At 44.7% G+C, this 21,241-nt stretch overlaps 1 protein-coding gene across 1 annotated transcript in view; it reads right to left on the reverse strand.

Moving 5' to 3' along the window:
• Nucleotides 1-21,241, reverse strand: part of PARD3 (par-3 family cell polarity regulator) — a 632,416-nt gene that overhangs the window by 342,685 nt on the left and 268,490 nt on the right. Inside the window, 1 exon segment of the mRNA XM_021064231.1 lies at nucleotides 6,777-6,952. Coding sequence (XP_020919890.1) covers nucleotides 6,777-6,952 — 176 coding nt within the window.

Here is a 21,241-nt window from a genome sequence, read left to right on the forward strand (position 1 = left end):
GCTTTTATTATAGCTCCTATCTAGAAAAATATTTCCTGTTCTGCTTTGTATTGATAAGATAGGGTCTAGTACCTCAATGGGTTGCCATAATACTTTAAAAAAAAAAAAAACCCTCAAAAAAATTAATCTTAATAGCTTTTCATTTAAAAAATGACACATTTGAGCTGTGTGAAAAGAAGTGATATGTCACAAAACCAAATATGCTAAGTGTTCTGGATTCTATTCTGCTAAGAGAGAAAAATCAGCCTAAAAAGAAGACAGCTCAAAATAACAATTATACTCCTGTTTGCCTTCTCCTGACAAAGACACCTTCCCTTTTCTGCTAGACCCAAGTTCCCAAAAAAAGACTGTGCCTCAGAAACTTTAGGCAAAAACACACAAATGTTTTCAAATGGGTAAATGAAATCTACTGGTAACAGTGTGTTTCATCTTTTAAACGTCCCCACGTAATTCTGATGCACGGCCAAGTGGAAACATTACATTCTTCAGTAAGAAGGTAAGTGCTGGAACTCAGAAAGAGTCCCAGTTGCTTCTTTATGTTTTCCATCCTACCCCCCATCCCAGCCCAGCCCCTCCCGGGCTTCTCACAGTGCTGTATACATCATAAGTACTTTTCACTTTCTCATTCATGAAGCGATGGGAAACAAGGATCTGTAGCTTTAAAAAAATGTTTGTTTCCTTAGTCCAATAAGTCTATTTAAGGAATCTGTCCTAAGAAAAGAATCAGAGATGCTGACAAAAGTTGATATATACAAAGACATTCTCTGAAGGGTACTTCTAAAGGTTACTTAATAAGAGAGAGAAAAAAGAAAAAAAAAAAACCTAAAGTATAAATATGTTAAAGAACAGAAAAATCACCAAAGTTAATAAACAACTCAAAAAACATCACCGCATAATAGAACATCGTGCAATGTTTATTTAACATTATATCAATATTGAATGTTTATGAGTCACAAAAAAATGCTCTCACTTTAACATAAATTAGGAAAAAAGGCAGGAAATTCAATTGTACATGTTGAATGACTCCGCCTTGGTTCCAAAGACAGCCACGGTCTGTGTAGAGCTCTACTATGCGCCATAGAAGTCAAGTTCATACACCAAATGTCAACATGCCTTATCGTCAAGACCCCAAATTACTTACCTGCTTCTTTATGCACTTCATTACCTTCCTCATGCAAAGAGCAAGTGGTACTATTAGGAGAAAAAATATTGTGTGGGGGCTCTTAAAATATACCACAAGAAAGGTTTGTAAAAATCATTTTCTATAAGTTAGAAGGACAATCTCAACTCTTTGAATGTAATGGAAAGAGAGGTGACAAAAGACATAATTAAGACAGCATCTCTTCCAAGAGTGTGCATGTTATCAGGGGTATTGGAAAGATATCAAATGTGCCAAGCAACTACATCAAAAAGAAAGAATAAACCCGGGGCTCAGAAACATCCCAAGAGTTCTCTTTAAAAAATGCAAAAGAATTTTTTTTTAAACCTAAAGATGCCGAGGCCGTGCATTCTCTTGCCACTTTCCTCCCCTTCCCTGAACAGGGTAAGAATCTCTCTTGGAAACTGGCCAAAATGTGGCTTTTATGTTAAATCTACCTACGTTAATTGGAGGGCACTATAACTTAGAAAAGCAACACTTCTTTATTTAAGGGAAAGGAACAACAACTTATAACCACTGCACAAAGAACAGTACGGAGACCTCATGGCAGCTGATCCTGATAAGCCCCTCACTGCACCGGAATGAAGCAGATGCTCTCCGGGTCCTAGGCGGTCTCTTCATTCCCTGGGACCCTGACCTAACAAGGACGGCTCGACAGGTGGCAAAATGGCTTGAAGTACTGACATACATTGAAATACTCTTTGCCAAGATGAAATGTTAATACGCACACATAAAATCTCAAATGGAAATGTATCTTCTAGCAAGATACTTTCCAAAGTGGGACCAAAATGGTCTCTAACTGTCGAAAAGGCCAGTCAGCCACAAAACGCTAAGAGGAAGGAGCCCGCGTTCCAAAGCGCTCTGAAGAAAGCCGAGACTCTCCTCCACTCTCCGCCTCACTGCCAGACAAAACTATGGCAAAACTTAAGCATCCCAGAAGCCCAGAGCACCCTTCTCCTGGATTAATGGCATCAAAATCTGTGCACTGTGCAAAAAAAAAAAAAAAAAGAAAAAAGAAAAAAGATTCCATTGTGGCTCAGAAAGTTAAGAACCCAACTAGTATCCATGAGGACGTGGGTTCGATCCCTGGCCACATTCAGTGGCTTAAGGATCCAGCATTGCCGTGAGCTGACATGGCTTGGAACTCGAGTTGCTGAGGCTGCAGTGTAGGCCGGCAGCTGTAGCTCGGATTCAACCCCTAGCCTGGGAACTTCCATATGCCATGAGTGAGACCTTAAAAAGACACGCACACGCAAAAAAATCTGTGCACTTTTCCCTCTAAACTTGACAGTGGGATGAGAGATTACCACTATTTTAACTGGGAAGGCTCTACCTCGCATCTGTGGTTTTGAACTACAAGGGCAAGCTCAGCATGGCCGAGTTCTCACGCACCAGAAGAGAAAGACCCAGTCTAAATAAAGGCATTTAATTGATTGGTAGCATCACTCTGAAATTGTTTTGCTTATTTAACTTGAAAGAAGAGAAGCCACCTAAGTATGCAGATGAGCTACTCAAGAACATCAAATTATTACTATTTTTTAATCTTTTTCTTTTAAAGACAGGTTCTTTTGGGGAAAGCTTCCTGAGCTATTAAGCTGCTTATGAAACTGGAGCTAGGAGTCAAGTTTTTCCTTTTCTTTCTTTCTTTGTTTTGGCCATGCCCACAGCATGCAGACGTTCCCTGGCTAGGAACTGAACCCACTTGCCCTACAGCAGCAACCTGAGCCACAGCAGTGACAACACTGGATCCTTAACCCACTGTGTCACCAGGGAACTCAAACATTAACTTATTTTAACCATGACAGATCAATGAATCACAGGACTGAGAACCTGTACGTAATTAATTTCCAAGGTTTTATAGCGAAAACCTAAACCTCTACACAATGATAAAATTTATAACATCTTGTAACTGCCTAGCAAGGGTAAGTGCTCATGGACGCTACAGAAATAAATCAATCCAATACTGATCAGCAAGTATGCTTTCCTCCAGGCATCCTTTCTGAATACAGAAAACATGGGAAGTTTTTTGTTTGGCCTTTGAGGGCCGCAGACTAGGGTTTGAACCGCTGCTGGCCCACACCACAGCCACAGCAACTCGGGATCCGAGCCACATCTGCAACCTACACCACAGCTCATGGCAACGCCAGATCCTTAACCCACTGAGTGAGGCCAGGGATCAAAACCTCATCCTCATGGATCCTAGGTGGGCTCGTTAACTGCTAAGCCAGGAAGGGAGCTGCAGGAAGATTTTTTATAACTAAAAATAAGGCAGATTTATCAGGCTTTAAAAAAAACAAATCCTCAGTCTAAAATAGGAACAGCTTAAAAAATCTAAACTGGTAAATTTAGTAAATAGGTATTGAGAACATAAAGCCAAAGATAATTCAGAAGACAAATTGATCACACGTTACTTACACGTGTGTCATACATGAATACGATTGCAGCTAGAGATCTGTGTATGAATCAAGGCTTTGCTGTGGGAAAGTGTAGGCATTTGGCTACATTAAACACCACTCCTAATAGGGAAAAAGCTTGTTGGGTAAGTAGCCATTTTTAAAAACAAATAAAATTATATTCAACTTTGTCTCACAGCACTGATCATTTATAAAGTGAAAAAAAAATGATAATAGTATAAATGTCCACAGATAAAGTATATTCTACAGAGGAATATTCTGCATTCATTAAAAATATTTTCTAATAAGATTCACACCAGGGGAAATCCCTACGAGGAGAAAAAAAAAAAATGTAGAAATAATCAGGATGCAAATATGCAGACATAGAACGACTCCAACTCTGTGTGTGTGTGTGTGTGCGTGTGCGTGTGCGTGTGTGTGTGTGTGTTCACTGACATCTTAACATTGGTTGTTGCTGTGTTTGGAATTATGGATAATATAATTTTGTCCTATTCTATTAGTTTGCCCATCTTTTACAATGATAGATACATGGTTATTTAAGATTGAACAGCAATAGGAGTTCCCGACGTGGCTCAGTGGAAACAAATCTGACCAGCATCCATGAGGACACAGGTTCGATCCCTGGCCTTGCTCAGGGTGTTAAGGATCCGGCATTGCCAAGACCTGTGGTATAGGTTGCAAACATGGCTCAGATCCTGCGTTGCTGTAGCTGTGGTATAGGCCGGCATCTACAGTTGCCATTGGACCCCTAGCCTGGGAACCTCTATAAGCCATGGGTGTGGCCCTAAAAAAAGACCAGAAAAAAAGCCTGAACAGCAGTGGACATGGTACCTAGTGGTATGCACATCAGACCCCTCCAGGCAGCCTCCATGGGCCACCAGGCTGGAAGATCAGGATCTGCAGTAAACTGCATTCTGCCCATTTGGATTCAACGGCCTGAGATTTGAACGATAACTGTGAAACAGAGGATTTTCTGAGCTGTGATTAGTGGCATGCCCTGGAGCTGATGACATTTTCTGGGGCACTTCTGAGTCCAGGTCCCAGCTTCACAGGTGACAGGAGGCAAGGTGAGCACGTGCAGAGAAGGTGCTACAGCAGGAGGGAGGATGCCAGGTCCTGCACCGCTGCCCCCTCCCCAGGCCAGCCAGACGTGTTGTACTACCTGGTTCAGAAAGGCCTGGGCGCCCAGCCTACCTACCACCTGCCCTCCAAGCCCGTCCAAGGATTTTCTAAAAATCAGATTCTTAATATTGAGTCTTTAAAATAGCCATTGTGGTTCTGTTTGCTGCAACTAATGCTAACTCACACCCCAAATGTTGAATGAGTTAAAAAGAAAGCCTTGATTGCCTCAGTGACTTCTGACCCACTATCCTTCAACTAAGTGAAAACCTTTTTAAAAGGTAATAAACAAATTTTAAACCCCCAACTTGACCTGTTATATATTTGTAAATATCCGTATAAATCAGTTCTATTCTGAACACAAATTAAAGGTCATGAGGCATATTCAGAAACCAGATTCTGCTTCTTTGAATAGTTTACTGCCTGATAAAGCAGTCTAAAATGCAGGCTAATCCCACTGAGCAGACAGGCATCACATGTCTAATAAAATATATCAGAAAAGTAAGCCTAACAGTTAAACCCCTAATCCAAAAAAATCAGAGGCTACAGCACACTGGTTTTTTCTGGTAGATTCTTCTCAGTTTAAACTTATATATTCCCTTTTTTTTTTTCTCTTTACTTGAACTAGTATAAAAAAGATTTTGTTGCAATATAAAACCAAGTAATAAGAAGTATTTAAAACAGGTATTTTTTTGAGTTCCCACTGTGACACAATGAGATCAGTGGCATCTCTGCAGCTCCAGGGCACAGGTTCGATCCCCGGCCTAGCACAGGGGGTTAAGGATCCGGTGTTGCCAACGGCTACAGCATGGGTCTCAACGGTGGCTCAGATCTGATCCCTGGCCTGGGAACTTCCATATGCTGCAGGGCAGCCAAAAAGGAAAAAAAAGGGGTGGGTGGGTATTTTTACATGGTGGCAAAGAATAAAATCAAGCAAGTACGAAGCTACATTTATTTAACTATTATCTGTGATTAATCTATTTCTACATTTTTCAATGGGTACGGTGCTCAGTGGGTGCACTGAAAAACGCTTATTAATTCTTCAACAGATGTTTGCTGAGACTCTATTTTGGAGATTCAGCAGTGGAAATGACATGCACAGCTGAAAGCTCATTGGGTAAAAGGTTCGAGGCAGAACAGAAAGGGCTGATCAGGGCTCTGCAGGTACACATGACAAAGAGCATTAACACAAATTGGAAAGAGGTCGACTAAATAGGCTAAAATGAAGTTTACTTCTTTGGACTAAATAAATTAGGTCATGAACTAAATAAAATTAGGTCAAGGGAGAGAATATTATTAAGACTAAACAGTACACGTCCATTTGGTAGGGAGATAAAATTACCAAGAGTAGAGAGAGTAAATGACCACGGTACCCACTTTCATCCCTAAGCGGCCACAGGCTGGGATTTCTTTAATGCTCCTCCGGAAGCAACAGGAACATCTGCTCACTCATGCGTAAACTATCCCTCCACGGACACACGAAAAGCTCATGGGGGGTTGCCCAGGAAGAAACATGGGGTGATCAGGAGCCAGGGTAGGAGAGGGACTTCAGGTATACCTATTTCATGTTGAAATTTTCCATTTTTAATCAAATGCACATATTATCTATTCAAAAAGTGGATACGCAGTTCCCGTCGTGGCGCAGTGGTTAACGAATCCAACTAGGAACCATGAGGTTGCGGGTTCGGTCCCTGCCCTTGCTCAGTGGGTTAAAGATCCGGCGTTGCCGTGAGCTGCAGTGTAGGTCACAGATGCGGCTCGGATCCCGCGCTGCTGTGGCTCTGGCGTAGGCCGGTGGCTACAGCTCCGATTCGACCCCTAGCCTGGGAACCTCCATATGCTGCAGGGGCGGCCCAAGAAATAGCAAAAAGACAAAAAAAAAAAAGTGGATATATAACTGCATGTACCAATACATAGCATGGATTTTATCACAAAATTCCAGGGCAATGTAAAGCAGGAAGTTATCTGAACTTGGGGGTGACAGTCACAGAGCACATGGCAGGGATGCTGTGGAAGCCAAGGCCTGGTCCACAGCTGACCCCCCCATCACCGACACCAAGAAGACGTGAACTAGAAGCGGTTACCTTCCTGTCACACGCAGTGGGGTTGCCGGCCGTGTTTTGCTTGAGGAAGCCGGCGGTGGTCGACCAGCGGGTGGGGTTTTTCCGAGAAGGCTCTTCAGAGAAGTTACTGTCGCTGACAGAAGTGGAGAGGCCAATTAAAGCCGGGTCACTGCTTCGTCGCACGTGAAGAGGCATATCTGTAACACGAAAGAGCGTTATGTTTTTAAAAGATGACCTAAGACCTGAAAAACCACGTGTTAGGATAAAGGGAGTTAAATCCCAAAGATTAAAGAGTAGAAAACACAATCAGGTGACCGGGGGGTGGTCAGCAAACTAAATAGAAATTCCATTTGTTCCTTTAAAACACTTCCCTGGGAAAGAAATACGGAATCTACTGGAAGAACAAAAGAAGCAGTATCGACAGGACGACCTGCTCTGGAGTGAGCCAGCCCGACCCCTACCTGCACTGCACACTTGTTACCAGCGTGGCTCTGGGCAGGTGGCCTCACTGTCCTGTGCCTGTGGCCCCTTCCTACACAAAGAGCAATAAAACGGGACTTCTCTCTTAAGAGTATTGCAGGGACGAAGTGAGATAAAGTGCTTAAAACAGCGCCTGACACACGGTGTGCATTCAGTAGAGACGGTAATAACCTCGGCTGCTATTACCATCCTGATCTTGGTTTGCCCCTCTCTTACATAAATCTCTTGAATAAAATATTTCTTCTGTTCAGTAAAGCATTCGCAGAAAATACAGAGCGCGAACATGTGTCTTACTCTTCAGTTAAGGGAAGTCTCAAAAGCAGCATGCGGCTTCGCAGGTGGTTTCTGCCATGTACTCGTTAGAGACACATACGTGTAAAAGACAGCATCTTAGCAGCTGTACTCACACCAAAGACGACTCTGCCTGCCATTAACCTCACAAAAGCAATAACAGACCCAGGCCAACCTGGGTACAGCAGCCCTGAGAACTTTCTAACAGATATAGTCGCTCTTACAGCAGAAACAAACCAGAACTACAAAACCAGAGAGTCTGTAACATGGACAGAGAGAACCAAAAGCCCCACTCACCAGCTTAATGGAAAGCATCATAAACCTAAGACAAAAACTTGAGGTTAAATTATGCTTAGAGTAATCTGTTCTCAAAGACGAGGATGCAAGTTTAATAGCTATAAAAAGCCACCAAAAAATAAAAACACAGCAAAGACTTATGCAATACAAGTTCACATAAATAGTCATCTAAGGATCTTAGTTTGTTAATAATACAGGACTCTTATTATTAAAAAAAAAAAAAAAAAAAGAATTGGTCCCAGGTTCAAAAATCAAAAAGGCCACAAAATGAGGAGGAGGGAGAAAAAACACTTCTAGCAAATTTCAGTACTGCTCCTTAGATATGGGTTCTGTTTCTCTCCAATTACAGGGTCACTGATTACTAGGTTGTTAAGGAATTCTGTAAACCTCAATTTCTCTGTGTGTGTGTGTGTGTAAGTCCAAAAAGAGCACTATTAGTTCAAAGGGCCTTTAAAAACGGTCCAGTGGTAATGACTAAAAGCAGTCCCCACGACAATAAAATTTCCACATGAAAGTACATTTCAACCCCCAAATAAATTCAGGGCCCATACATTTCAGAGGATTCGCTTGGACACAATAAAGCAGCTTGCTCAGCTTGTTTTCAAAAATTTCCCCAAGAGAAACACACTGCAGCCAGGCTTCAGATTAGATCGATCCCGGGGATCGTGTCTTCTGATGGGACGCGATCACTGTGTTAACCTGCTAGTCTGAAACAGACACAAAAAATTAGCAGTTCACCTCTCTGTGTCTGTGACTCTCCGAAGGACCGATGCAGGGAAAGAAAGAGGGCGTGAGACCGGGGGCTGGTAATCGCGGAACTGCACAGCCCCCAGGCAGCACCTGCATAAACTACACTGTGAAGGATGCCCCAGGAGATGCAGCCAGGAAGCCCTTCTTCTGGGCTCCTCACACACTCCATGTCTTCTTTTCATTTTATTTATTATTATTATTATTTTAAGTCATGCCTGTGATACGAGGATGTTCCCGGGCCAGGGACAGAACCTACACCAAAGCAGCCACCCAATCCACAGCAGGGACAACACGGGATCCTCAACCCACTGCACCAGAAGGGAACTTCTCTTCATTTCATTTTAGTGAGAGCAATAAGAGAAATTGAAATAAGGACAGTCTGGATCTTTCCTTTGGACCATCCTGCAGGTTCAGGCTTCATGGTTACAGGTGTGGCGTGGTCCTGGTCAAATTCAGGAAGGTGCCCTAGATTGGGGTACCAGGCAAATGAGAAAAGAACAGAACTTGGTTTTTGAAAAGTAAACAATATGTTCTCAGCAAAGGAAGCCAAGTGACGTCACGGTGATCGTGAAGTCAAGGTGTCCTTGTAACTGACCAACTGTAAGAACAGAGCCATTAGAGTGCACAGTGGGCCTTAGTCCACAAAACCGGGTCCAGATACGAAGCCCCCATCACACACCACAGATGTCCATGCTCATGCCGCCTGCGATTTAGACTCTCTCTCTCTCTCTCTCTCTCTCTCTCTCTCTCACACACACACACACAACATTTAGAAACCCATGACTTCACCTGAAGAGACTGGAATTTCTTTTCTTTTCTTTTTTTTTTTTCTTTCTGTTTCCAATGTCAGTCCCAGGGGGGGAAATGGGACTCACTCCCCAGATGAGCAAGCAGAGGCTCAGAGAGATGATGGGAGGAGCACGGAGACAACTCCCTGGCCACAAATTGAGGTTCTGGGGTCACTGCTCAACCACCACCCAAATCATGAAATGCATTCTATCATTCAAACATTCTCTGGAAAATAAATTCCACTTCCAGCTACTTGCAGATATAAATGTGAGTCCCGATTTTGTGAAAGGGAAGACTTGTGTTGTTTTCCACAAAGTACAGTTACATCCACTGAGAAATCATACACCGGTTTTAGCTAATAGCATCATTAGGTTTGGGGGAGTGAAGGAACTATTACATGAGTTACACACATAGACTCAAACAACAGAAGTCCCAGTTTCACAAATGCTTAAAAATGAGAAACACACACACACACACAAAAACCAAAACCCTGAATACATTTGGTACCACCCACTTACTTTGTGCCAAGGGGCACACATCTTACCCATCAGAGCCTGGGCACCACTGGTGCAGATGAACAACACAAGTATGTTTCTGTAACACCATGAAGAGTTTGCCCACCAGCCTTCCTGAAATGGCCTTAGTGATGCCAACGACCACACATTAAGAACCACTGGCTTGGAGGTATAAAGCTGGCTTGTGGTTCACCTAACCAGACCTCGGTTTTCTCATCCATAAAACCAGGGGCTGTACGAACGGGGGTCTGAAGATCTTTTTAATGCCAAAAGACCTGTGATTCCGCATAGGATCACACACCCCTACACCGGTCGTCATTCCCCAAATCTCACCCTAACAATTAAAACAGTTTCAGAAGATGTATTAGAAAAATTACAAAAGCATTTCAAAGTAGTATGGGCAGCCACTGCCTCTAAATAGGTTGAAGTGTTACAGGTAACAGTGTAACAATAGGTTAAAGTATTACAAGTAACAGGAGTTCCTGCTGCCTGTGGCGCAATGAGATCCGCAGCATTCCTGCAGCGCCAGGACACAGGTTCGACCCCCGGTCCGGTACAGTGGGTTAAGAATCCGGCATTGCTACACCTGCGGCACAGGCTGCAACTGTAGCTCGGATCTGATCCCTGACCTGGGAACTCCATATGCTGCTGGGTGGCAAAAAAAAAAAAAAAAAAAAAAAGTATGACATGAATGAAAACACACAAGGGTTGTGGGTAACAGTGCACAAGTAGCCACAACTGGCAAGAAGTCTTTGGACAAAATGACCAAGATTTTAAGGAACGAGATTGCTACTACAAACCTGGCCACATCCACAAAAAAAAATGAGTCGTGAAACACAACAGCCACCTCTCAGAGTCCTGATAAAGCCTGACACTATGCAGAGAATACAATCTCGCCTAAGAGAAATGAAAGACAAATACAGCCTTCTTGCCTATCGTATGCTCCATTTCTGGGGCTCACAGCCTAGTCATCCGATGTAATTTGTGTGCTCCAGAGCAATTAGAAATAATAGGAGTTTCTCACTTAAGGTAATGTGGTCATTATTACTACGATTCCTCACACTCCATTTTAGGAAAACCAATGCATTTAGAAACACGATAATAAAACTTTCTCTCCTCATCATCTCATTTATTTAATATATAGATTTTCGAAGTATAACCTCTGGAATATTAACAAGAAAATTCAAAGATGAGGATCTTCAATAATTAAGCGACTGGATGAAGCAGACGGGGACCCGGGTGATGTCGCTGGGTCCCAGACGGTGGCGGAGTCTGTTTGATGTGTGCTTCCTTTGAAGAGTGGATAAAACAGCAATAAACCCTCATCACAAGATTTCAAATTCTCTGTGGCCCTAATGCACTGTAAATATTGATTTGCTTCTCTAGGTAAGGTGCCTTTTAAATAAGTGGAAAATGGAACACTAGTAATGAATTCGAGCAAATACTAAAAGAGCAGATACATACATTTTCAACAGTTACACATCACATCCTAATCAGCTTTCCCAGGGTTTTTCTTCTTTTATTCTTCTAGTGATTTCTAAGTTATTTAACCACTCAAGGCAATGAATAAACCCTTCCCGGGAAGACAGGCACAAGCCGTCAAGGTATTTAATCAAACCTAAACATAATACACAGTGACACATGTCCTATTAGAACTGAGGATGCAAACAGCATAATTACTCTTCATTCAAAATGAAGACTGTCTCCTCGGCCTTCGGGGCGATTGTACATTTCCTGAAGACACATCTCATGGTGAGAAAGTACCACGCTATAAACACAGGCCACGGGGAGAAAAACCTGGCATCAGGGTTGCAAAGTCTACCTTCCAATATCAGCTGCCCCTTTTTATAAAGGCATGTATCAGTATTTCACTTAGTGAGCTAAAATTCTTGGAAGAAATCTGGGGAAGGCAAAACAGGAAATCAGCTTTTAAAAAACAGTGAATAGGAGTTCCCATCATGGCACAGTGGAAACAAATCAACTAGCATCCATGAGGATGTGGGTTCGATCCCTGGCCTTGCTCAGTGGGTTAAGGGATTTGGCATTGCCATGAGCCGTGGTGTAGGTTGGAGACGTGGCTCAGATCCCGAGTTGCTGTGGCTGTGGCTGTGGCGTAGGACAGCAGCTGTAGCTCTGATTGTACCCCTAGCCTGGAAACTTCCATATGCCATGAGCGCAGCCCTTAAAAAAAAAAAGCCAAAAAACAAAAACAGCAAATGACTAGGAGAGAAGGATATAAAATGAGTTTTATCACCCCGTCATTAACCATATATATTTTATATACATATATATAGGCAATATATAGGCAACTGTGGCTCAGATTCAATCCCTGGCCTGAGAACTTCCATATGCAGCAAGTGTGGCCATTAAAAAAAAAAAAAAAAATTGAATTGAAAAAAATTCTTTTAAAAATAAAGAATACTATAGTTGGAAGGTGCCTTAGAGAGAAACTGAAATAGCACGTTTACAGATGAAAGCACTGAGACCAGGACAGAGGGTATAAGGAGAGGGTCAAAGGTCACAGGGCTCCTCTGCGACCCAGCTGTGCCTGGAGTGCTTGTGAATGGACCCCCCATCGGGGCAATTTGGATCTAACTACGCTGCTGTCTGGGAAGGAGTAAGATGTGTCAAATCCACAATAAGCTTATATATCCTTAGAGATAACAAGTGATTTCTTGGGAAGGTTGAGTTTAAAATGTATTTCTATAGATAACAGGATGTGTTCAGGGGTCCCATTGAATGTAAGACACACAGGGAAAAGAAAGTCAAGGGGAAAAAAATAGCTGCAGCGTCCTAAAGTCCTATGAATGTTCACAAAGAAAAACCAAGCATTTTTCTGAAGCTTATGACATTTGCAGCATGAGAATTCTCATTGGGAAACCCTGATCAGAAACCCTCCAAATACTCACAAGAGTACGAGTCAAGTGGGGAAATTAAATAAGATCATGGGTTGTTTCAGTGTTATTGGGATAGAATACTCATTTTTCAAAATCTTCCCAGTGAGGAAAATATACAAGGGATCGCTCTGTGCTACTTCTTACAGCTGCACGTGATTCTACAGTAACCTCAGCTTTCAAAGTCGAATGAAAGACCTCCAAAGAATGAAACGGAAAACCCCAGGCAAGACGTCTGAAGCCGGCCGGGCTGAAGCACCCTGTCTACCACCCGCCCCAGAAGAGGCTCCTCACCGATGCGCATGGGCCGGGCGCCTTCTGACCATCCTCCCCCGGGCTCCCTACCCTCCGGGCTCCAGCGGGGCACCTCCGAGCCTCCCCACCCCGTCCTCACTGCACAGGATCCTGTGCCCCTCGGCTGCTCCTCAAAGGGCACCAACTCCTCAAATCCGTCAGGTCCAGCCTTAGGGCCCCAGCAGCAGATGGCCGACGCAGAAAGCAGCACACGAGGAAAGCTGAGGAAGAATCTGTCTACAAATACACAACGGGATTCAGGAAAAGCAGCCAGGGTGCAGTACCCAGGGGTCTCACTGAAGGGACACAGCCTCTGGTGCACCTGAAGCTGGACAGGGCAGGAGCCCAGCGGGAGGCCCGAGGCTTCTCTTTCCTCTCCATATACACCTGCCAGCAGCACCTCCCTGCCTAGCCGGGGACACCCGGACCTCTGCTGACACCCTTACCCTGGGCCGGCATGTATGACGGGTCGGCACCTCCCCCAGCAGCCTCCACCGATCCTGCGTAAGCCTTCGCTCCATCACTGTAACTGCCCAGTTCCCTCCCTGCACGCACGCGCACACAGGCCCCCAGAGTGGGAACTAAACTTCTTTAGGCTGGCTAAAATACCCCCGCCAGGAACAATAAACTGCCCGCCTGTTAAAGATTTCATTCATCATCCCAGAGGGTAGGAAAGAGTGGTTCCGGTCCACGGGATTTGGGCTGAGAGGTGGAAAGGCTTTCACGTTTGCCTCCCAGAGGGCGGGCCTGGGCTCTTAGGGGAAGGACCGGTGACTGGCTACTGAATCCTGACATGAAAACTCGTCCCCAAATCCTTCGCTAAGACAGAGCTCAAGGATGGGGCGGTGAGGTCCGAGTCCCGAGCTCCCGCCAGGGCCCATGGGGAGTTCCCGGGTGGCTCCAAGAGCAAAGAAAGCAGTGATTCCAAGGGGAACCTTCGCCCTTTACTGATTTGGTGGCCCCTTCTGTTCCACGGTGGCAGGCGTGAAGTCACCAAACACTTGCTCAGCACCTACATCTCTTCTAGAGATTCCACAGAACAATGAATATAAGGCCAGGAGTCCTTTGAGAGTCACAGACTGTGGAAAAATCACTCCACAGGCATCCCGCTCCGATCCCTCAAAGGGGGAAAAATACTCTCAGGAGCTCCACCTGCCCAGCGATGGCTCAGGACCAAACAGACCAGAGACAGGACCTTGTGGACAGTGTGAGCACCCAAGGGGGTGCCCTCGCTCACCATCAGATGGGGACGTGTGCACTGGGCTTCGGTGACACTTGTGGGAACCTCCACGAAGAATGACATCCAACTGTGCCATCTCCACAAACAGCTGTTGAAGGAATAATCGCTCATACCTCTTTCAAAGAGACGCACCACCTGTGCCTCCAGGTTGCTGTCCAGGTACTGCTCTCGTGCTATTTTCTTTCCTTGATGAGCAATCTGCTTCACCCCATGCTTCTCCTTTTACCCACTATTACGCAGCTTCCTGCCCACTCGGCCACCAATGCAGAGCCATAAGCTCCATCATAAAGAGATGTACCCTTTTGAGCACAGTCCCTGGTGAGCTCCAGGCGTGGCATGGACGTGGCCTCTGCCTTCACCGAGGCCACAGTGCTGGGGAGAAGGCAGGGGAATTACCCAGCCAGGGGCAGCGTGATCACGGTGCTTCAGGAGAAAAACCAAGGGCCACCAGAACACCGAAGGGGGTCCTTGCTAAGAGCATCCTCAAAGACATCACGACGGAAGGGACAGCTCAATGTCCCCCAGGGTCCTTCACACTCTTGGTGTCTCCTTTCATAGGAAGCCACTGACCGCTTCTGCAGGGGCAGGAGCTCCTTTCATGGCCTGATCCCCCCAGTATGTTTGCCACACTGTCACCCCGAGCTTTAACATCCACCTTCCCTGAGCGCACAGGGGAGAGTAACACTGCACCTGTCATTGTCACACCCCCAGAGGGTGGCCCTGAACCACACTGGCTGAACCAGCGAAGAAGTGAGAGGAGGAGACATCAAAGCTCAAAAGATGGGGGTTGGTCTGTCCTGGGCTCCGCTCTGCCGTGGCGATGGTGGTGTCTGGCCAGCGGGACACAGAGAAAGGAAGAAAACACAAACCCTGAGAACACTGAGGGGCAGAAACCAGACAGTCAAGTTGTACAGAATCAAAGGGACTGCAAGGTATCCGGTGTGGCTAAAGCAGAGGGTTAAAGACGGGCCTGGGGAAAGCTAATGCCAGGGAGGGGCCCTGGCTGAGCCAACATGGGGTCTTATAAGTCAGAGATGCTCAGACTTTTAATGCGTTCGCACAGGCCAGGGGATCTTGTTAAGATGATTCTATAGGTCTCGGGTCGCAGAGGACTTGAAATTCTGCATTTCTCGTTTCCATGACACGCTCACCGCTGCCCCCACCTCCACACGTTCAGACTCCCCATCGCAGGCTATGCTGCAGGAAAACTTCCCCTAGCCATGCTAAAAAAACCCTGATGGGCCCCCGTCAGCTCGATGTCTTCCTTCCCCCCAGCCTGGCCCTCTTGAGATGTCCTCTGTTAACGCTGCAGCCCCTTCACTGAACCACATGTCAGGGGTCATCACTCAGAATGGTGGCTTCAGTGGGGGTCACAGGACCTCAGATGAAACCCTGGCTCTGCGAGCAGCACCTCTCCATCCTACTCTCAGAACACTCTGCAGGGACCACAAGGCCACAGACTCTTCCAGGTCTCATCCTCTCCTCACCATTCCCCCCCTCTCTTGAGCACTCGGAGGTCAGCCTGGAGGGTACCGCCTTCTCTAAGGAGCCGCCGGGGCTCCAAAAGCATGAGTGACGTCACACCTCATGTTAATTTCACGGATCAGAACCAGAGCTTTCTTGTCCATCTCCCTCATTAACCTTGGAGACCCCACCCCCCAGATCCCAGCCCAGCAAATGTCTGTTAAAATGTTATTGTAACAAAGAGATGAAAGAATATGACTCTCCATTTATCTGCATCCTTTTCACAGTGATTGTCTCGAGTATCACCAGGGCAATCTTTTTAGCAAAGAAGAAACAGTTACAGATGTTGGGTGGCCAGAGGAGACAAAAAAGGTTTTGCTGCTGGGAGAAGCACAAAGAATGGCTAACGGACATACTGGGGATAAACTCTCTGGCCGGGGATCCCAACGAGGATTTACTTAGTTTTTATTAACTTCGCGCTATTGTTCCTCAGGCAGTGTTTGTTCTCCTATGAGAATATTGAGTGTGAGTAAACCCAAAGGAATTCTTCACCTATGATTTATATGTACGTCTGTATCAAATCCCTTTTATCACTTTCACTGTACCCGTTTGGTTCGACAATCATATAATTAAACTCTGAAATTATCAGCTTCATGTGACACATCTTTTGTCTTTCCAAATGGATGTGGACTATCGATGGCATTGGAGACAGTCCCCGAATGCTCGGTGCCCTTTCTCCTTTGACATTTGTCTTCTATGATTTTATTAAGGATTCAAGTACTTCAGTAACTGTCAAGTGGACTTTGGATCAGCATTACTCTCCCATTCCTTTATTCTTTTAACCTTTTCCATATAGTATTTCCAAAATACTATACGAAAGCATAATAGTTTTCTCCTAACTGGGGACCAGCTACTCACTAATGTCAGGAGCCAATTTTCTATTATTTAAGGACATACCTCTGAAGGTCCCCTACTCTCCTAGACTTTATAGACCACTAACCATCCTCAGGCCCTTCTTCTTAGCTTCTTGGCCGGGCTCTTCTTAGCTCTCAGGTGTTACACTCCAGCAGTTCCACAGTTCACTTTGCTCAGATAGAGACTTTAGAACCTGAATCATACCATGGTATGAAAAGCAATAGAAGAATACATCAAAAGTCATTCATTCCATGCAAATATCCACCGGGCACCTACTGTGGGGCCAGGCAATCTTCTCACTGCTGCCATAAGCCACCCCTCGATGGCTTTACATCGGGTGAGGTACAGACCGCCAGAGAGGGCCCACGTACCTTTCCCTCACCAGGGACGAGAAGGACCACAGACCAACAAGGGTAGGCGAGGACACGAGGGAATCAGTGCTGTGAAGTAAAAGGAAGCAGAGGATGGGTCCAGAGGCTGCCCAAAGTGGAGAAATGCTAGTTTATACCGGGGGAGTCCGACAGCAGCACCGCACAAGCAAAGAGCTCATTATCCACTTTCCTGTCTTGAGTGTTCCCATTTCGAATTAATCCCTTGCCACAGAGCCTTGTACATCCTGGCTATTCATAAAGCTATTTGGCCCTGGCTGCTGCAAGGCGGCAATGAGACTGGATGGTTCGGAAACATATGGCCACACGTCTGTCTGCGTTACCTTCGGAGTGCAGAGATGGCTCATTGCTAATCTAATCCATTCCTCCTCCTCCTTAAGGAAAGAGTAATGTAGAAGTAAATTCGTCCTGATCATTTATAACAAGCCAATTAAGCCCGTAATCACGAACATTCGTTGAGCATTTACTATGGGTCATGCGTGTGCTCAGAAGCTTATTGCCTCAATTGATCATCTCCCCAGAACAAGGCTACACAACAGGTTATATGATTACTCCCATTCTATGGGTAGGGGACTGGCGGTGCAGGGGTAAGAGAGCCTGGCTGAAGTTAACCCATCAGCAAGTGGGGGGGACAAATCACAGGCTTGACAGTCAGGCCACAGACAGCATGCTCACCTCCAGGAAGTGTGGGAACGACCAGGACGGAAGGACAGAACGATCAGGACTCCGACCTCACCAACCCCGCCCACCCCTGGTCATCTCAGTGGAGGCAGGAGAACAGTAAACGTGGTGTGTGAGGGGAGCTGTCCCCACTCACACCGAACCTTAGACCTGCAGGCAAGTCATGGCCCCTGAGCCAATGGCTCACTTGATGCCTGGATCTTTGCAGTCCTCTCCACGGGCAAAAAGCAAGGGCAAAAAAGAACGAGACAAGTTCCCTTCAGCTAAGACTGGCAAACCAATGAGGCTTTTAACTTCATCATAATTTACTTTCTTATTAGGGGGTTTGTGGGAAGGAAGAGCAAGGGACATGCTGGGGCAGGGGGGCCTCATTTAGAGAGAGAGAGAGAGAGAGAGAGAGAGGGGCGTGTGTGGGTAATTAAATGCTTCGTCCTTCGTATCGACACAGGAACATTTATTTGGATTAATAGGCTCCATCTACACGCTCACACAATGTGTCACTAGAATCCTATGAAATAGGCTATATTTTCACCAAAGGCGTCTTTTCAGTTTATATACAGTCAATTTAGTTTAAATATAGTCAATTTATATATACAAGATGTATATACTCTATATATTTCCGTTTATATGTAGTCCATTTATACATAGTCAATTTAGGGTAACATCGCCTAGAAGAGACTAAGCGTCTCATAAGGACTACCTCTCTCTCTCACCGGCAGCCTTCCTATATCTGACCCTTTATCAAGGTCGGAAATCCAGGTCGGTACTAAGATCCTCCCGTCCATCCCAATGCACCTGTTCCTACATTCTCTGAGTTACACCCCCGGCTCCAAATCTCACTAGTTATTAAAATGATCTGGCACTAGTCTATAAAATGCCGGTTCCTAGACCCCCTTCCAAAACTACTGAAAAGTGGGTGTAGGATAAGGCCCAGATGTTATCTTTACAAGCTCTCCAGGCAACTCTGGCTGCAGCTGAAATGGGGAATCCTTGCTCTAGACTGAAGAGCAAGGCCTATCCATCCTAAGTGAGCTTGTTTAAAAGACAGATTTTGACGTTCTCTGGTGGCCTAGCAGGTTAAGGACTCCTTGTCTTCACTGCTGTGGCTCAGATGTGATGTGGTCCATCCCTGGCCCAGGAACTTCTACATGCCACAGGGGTGACCAAATAAATTTAAAAAAATAGATAAATCAATCAATAAAATACAGATTCTGATTCAGTAGGGCCAGCGTGGGGCCTGGGAATCGACATGTCTAACAAGTCCCCAGGTGGTGCCTTAGAGAAGCAAGACCCCCCTCTGGGTGGCCCGGTGTAGCAGCCACTCCCCACACCTGCTACTTAAATTCAGTTGCTCCGTCACCCCCGCCTCATGTCAAGGACTCAGCAGCTACATGGAGTTAGTGGCTGCCACGGTGTACAAAACACATCGCCCAACTCACTTATATATTAAACAATTCTGTCAGATAGTGAATTGAGCTACACAAAAATATAATTAAATATTTTGCCACTGTCGGTTCTATTATTAACTTTTAATCACTAAGAAAGGATGAGATTTGAGGCAGGCCTCCTGCTTCTTCTTAATATTAATTTTAAAATGTTATGGAGAGAATAATTTTTCAACTTATTAGATATAGAGCAAAGAACCTACAGGTTCTAACATCTCATTGGACTTTTTTATGTCACATTTTAATGTTTATACTTGCACATTTCGGGACTCATAATACATGACCATGACTCCCCAAAGAAATAAATATTTACATAAGAATTTTTTATTAAAGTACTATATTTGGAAGGAACCCAGTGTGACAATTCAAATCCTACTGCAAATTTGTATTCAGCATAGAAAATCCCAATAATAATCAAGGGAGGAGAAATCTTCTATTTATTATTTTAAGAAAACCCAACAATGGTTTGGCTGCTTTTTAATAGAGGAGATAAAGCACTTTAATATAGATAAAATATTTCCAATATTTAAGAAGCACTTTTACCACTCTAAAGCCACGAACTTTACCCATAACTCTGACAGCCTGACAAGCAAGCAAACAGAATTCAACCCAATAGCAGTTTCCTAGGCAACAAGCACCAATAGGACCAGTGGAAAAAATGAAAAGCAGAGAGCACTGCAGCATTTCCACTGGGCTTGAGAAATACATTTTAATTGTCAAGATGCCATAAAGACAACAATATTGAAAATCATTTCCCTGAAAATGATTCAGAGCAGAATGCCATTTTCATTACGGCAAACGAGGTGTGGAAAAATAGAAAAATTAGGTTCCCTTCCTTTGCTCTGAATTAAGTAGGGATGGTAATCAATCTTGTTTGATTTTACAAAATTTATCTACATTAGAGCAGATTTCTAATATGCCTCCTTAGTTTTCTCCACAAATGTGACCGTACATTGATTCCACCTACAAAAGAAGAGGTTTCCCCAGGGGTTTTTTTTTTTTTGGGCAGGGTGGGGCGGGGGAGACACAGGATAACCGTGTGCGTCTGGGCAACCCTGGCACAAGGGCATGCTCACACATGCCCAGGCCTGAATTCACACATAAAACCAAATGCTTCAGCCCACAGATTAGAACAGCCCCCAGGGCGGTCCATGTTCTCGCCTGGCTTCTGTTTCCTCCTTTCTAAGCTGAAGGGCTTGGGATCCAACTTCGAAATCCTTTCTGGTTCTAACAAGCTTTAGGTTTCTAGAAAGAAAGTAGAAGAGGACCGATTGGTCTAACAACATTGAGTACAAAATAAAGACTGTACCCTAAGCCATTTGAGAACTTTTTCTTCATAGGACCCAAACTTAGACAGTTAACCTTTAGAAAATAATATTGGAAATGTCCTGCTCCAGGGCTATTAAAATGTCTACAACTTACATCAGCTTTTGTAACCATGATGCCATTTGCTCTTATGTCTATGTCAGGGGCATTGACTTGAGTTAACAGAAATGGGTTGGGTGCTCATAATCTATACTTTCCCACAACGTGTCCCTGCAAGCTTGTGAAATAGTCTATATTTTCACCAGAATAGTCTTTTCAGTCAAACGCTTTGTCAATTTAGGAATTTAGGTGGAATTGATCAAGTAATTCAGGCAAAACTACCAATTTAGTAGCAGCAGGCAAATACCAGCGAAGTGGTTGTGCTGATAATTCACTTCCCAATGGTTGATAAACTAAGGGAATGAATAGCAAAATGGGGCATCCAAACAAGAATATGTTCCCTGTCCTTTCTTCTGACTTGTCCAGCCAACAAAGCCAGACTCATATATTATAATTCATTCCCTGGAGCCAATTATCTGCCCTTGAACTTCGCTGGAGCCCGTTTAATGCTGTCATGAATCAGGGGCTCCTCAGGAACAGCCTTCACGTCTGGGTGCCTGCTTCCCTCTTTTTTATACATCCATGCTTGTTCTCATATAAAAGCTACTATAATGCAAGAAATGCACATTGTAACAGAAAAAGTTGATCACCCAAAAGCAAAGAAATACCCATTTCAT

The sequence above is a fragment of the Sus scrofa genome, chromosome 10 (assembly GCF_000003025.6).
Source record: "Sus scrofa isolate TJ Tabasco breed Duroc chromosome 10, Sscrofa11.1, whole genome shotgun sequence".
Lineage (NCBI taxonomy): Eukaryota > Metazoa > Chordata > Mammalia > Artiodactyla > Suidae > Sus > Sus scrofa.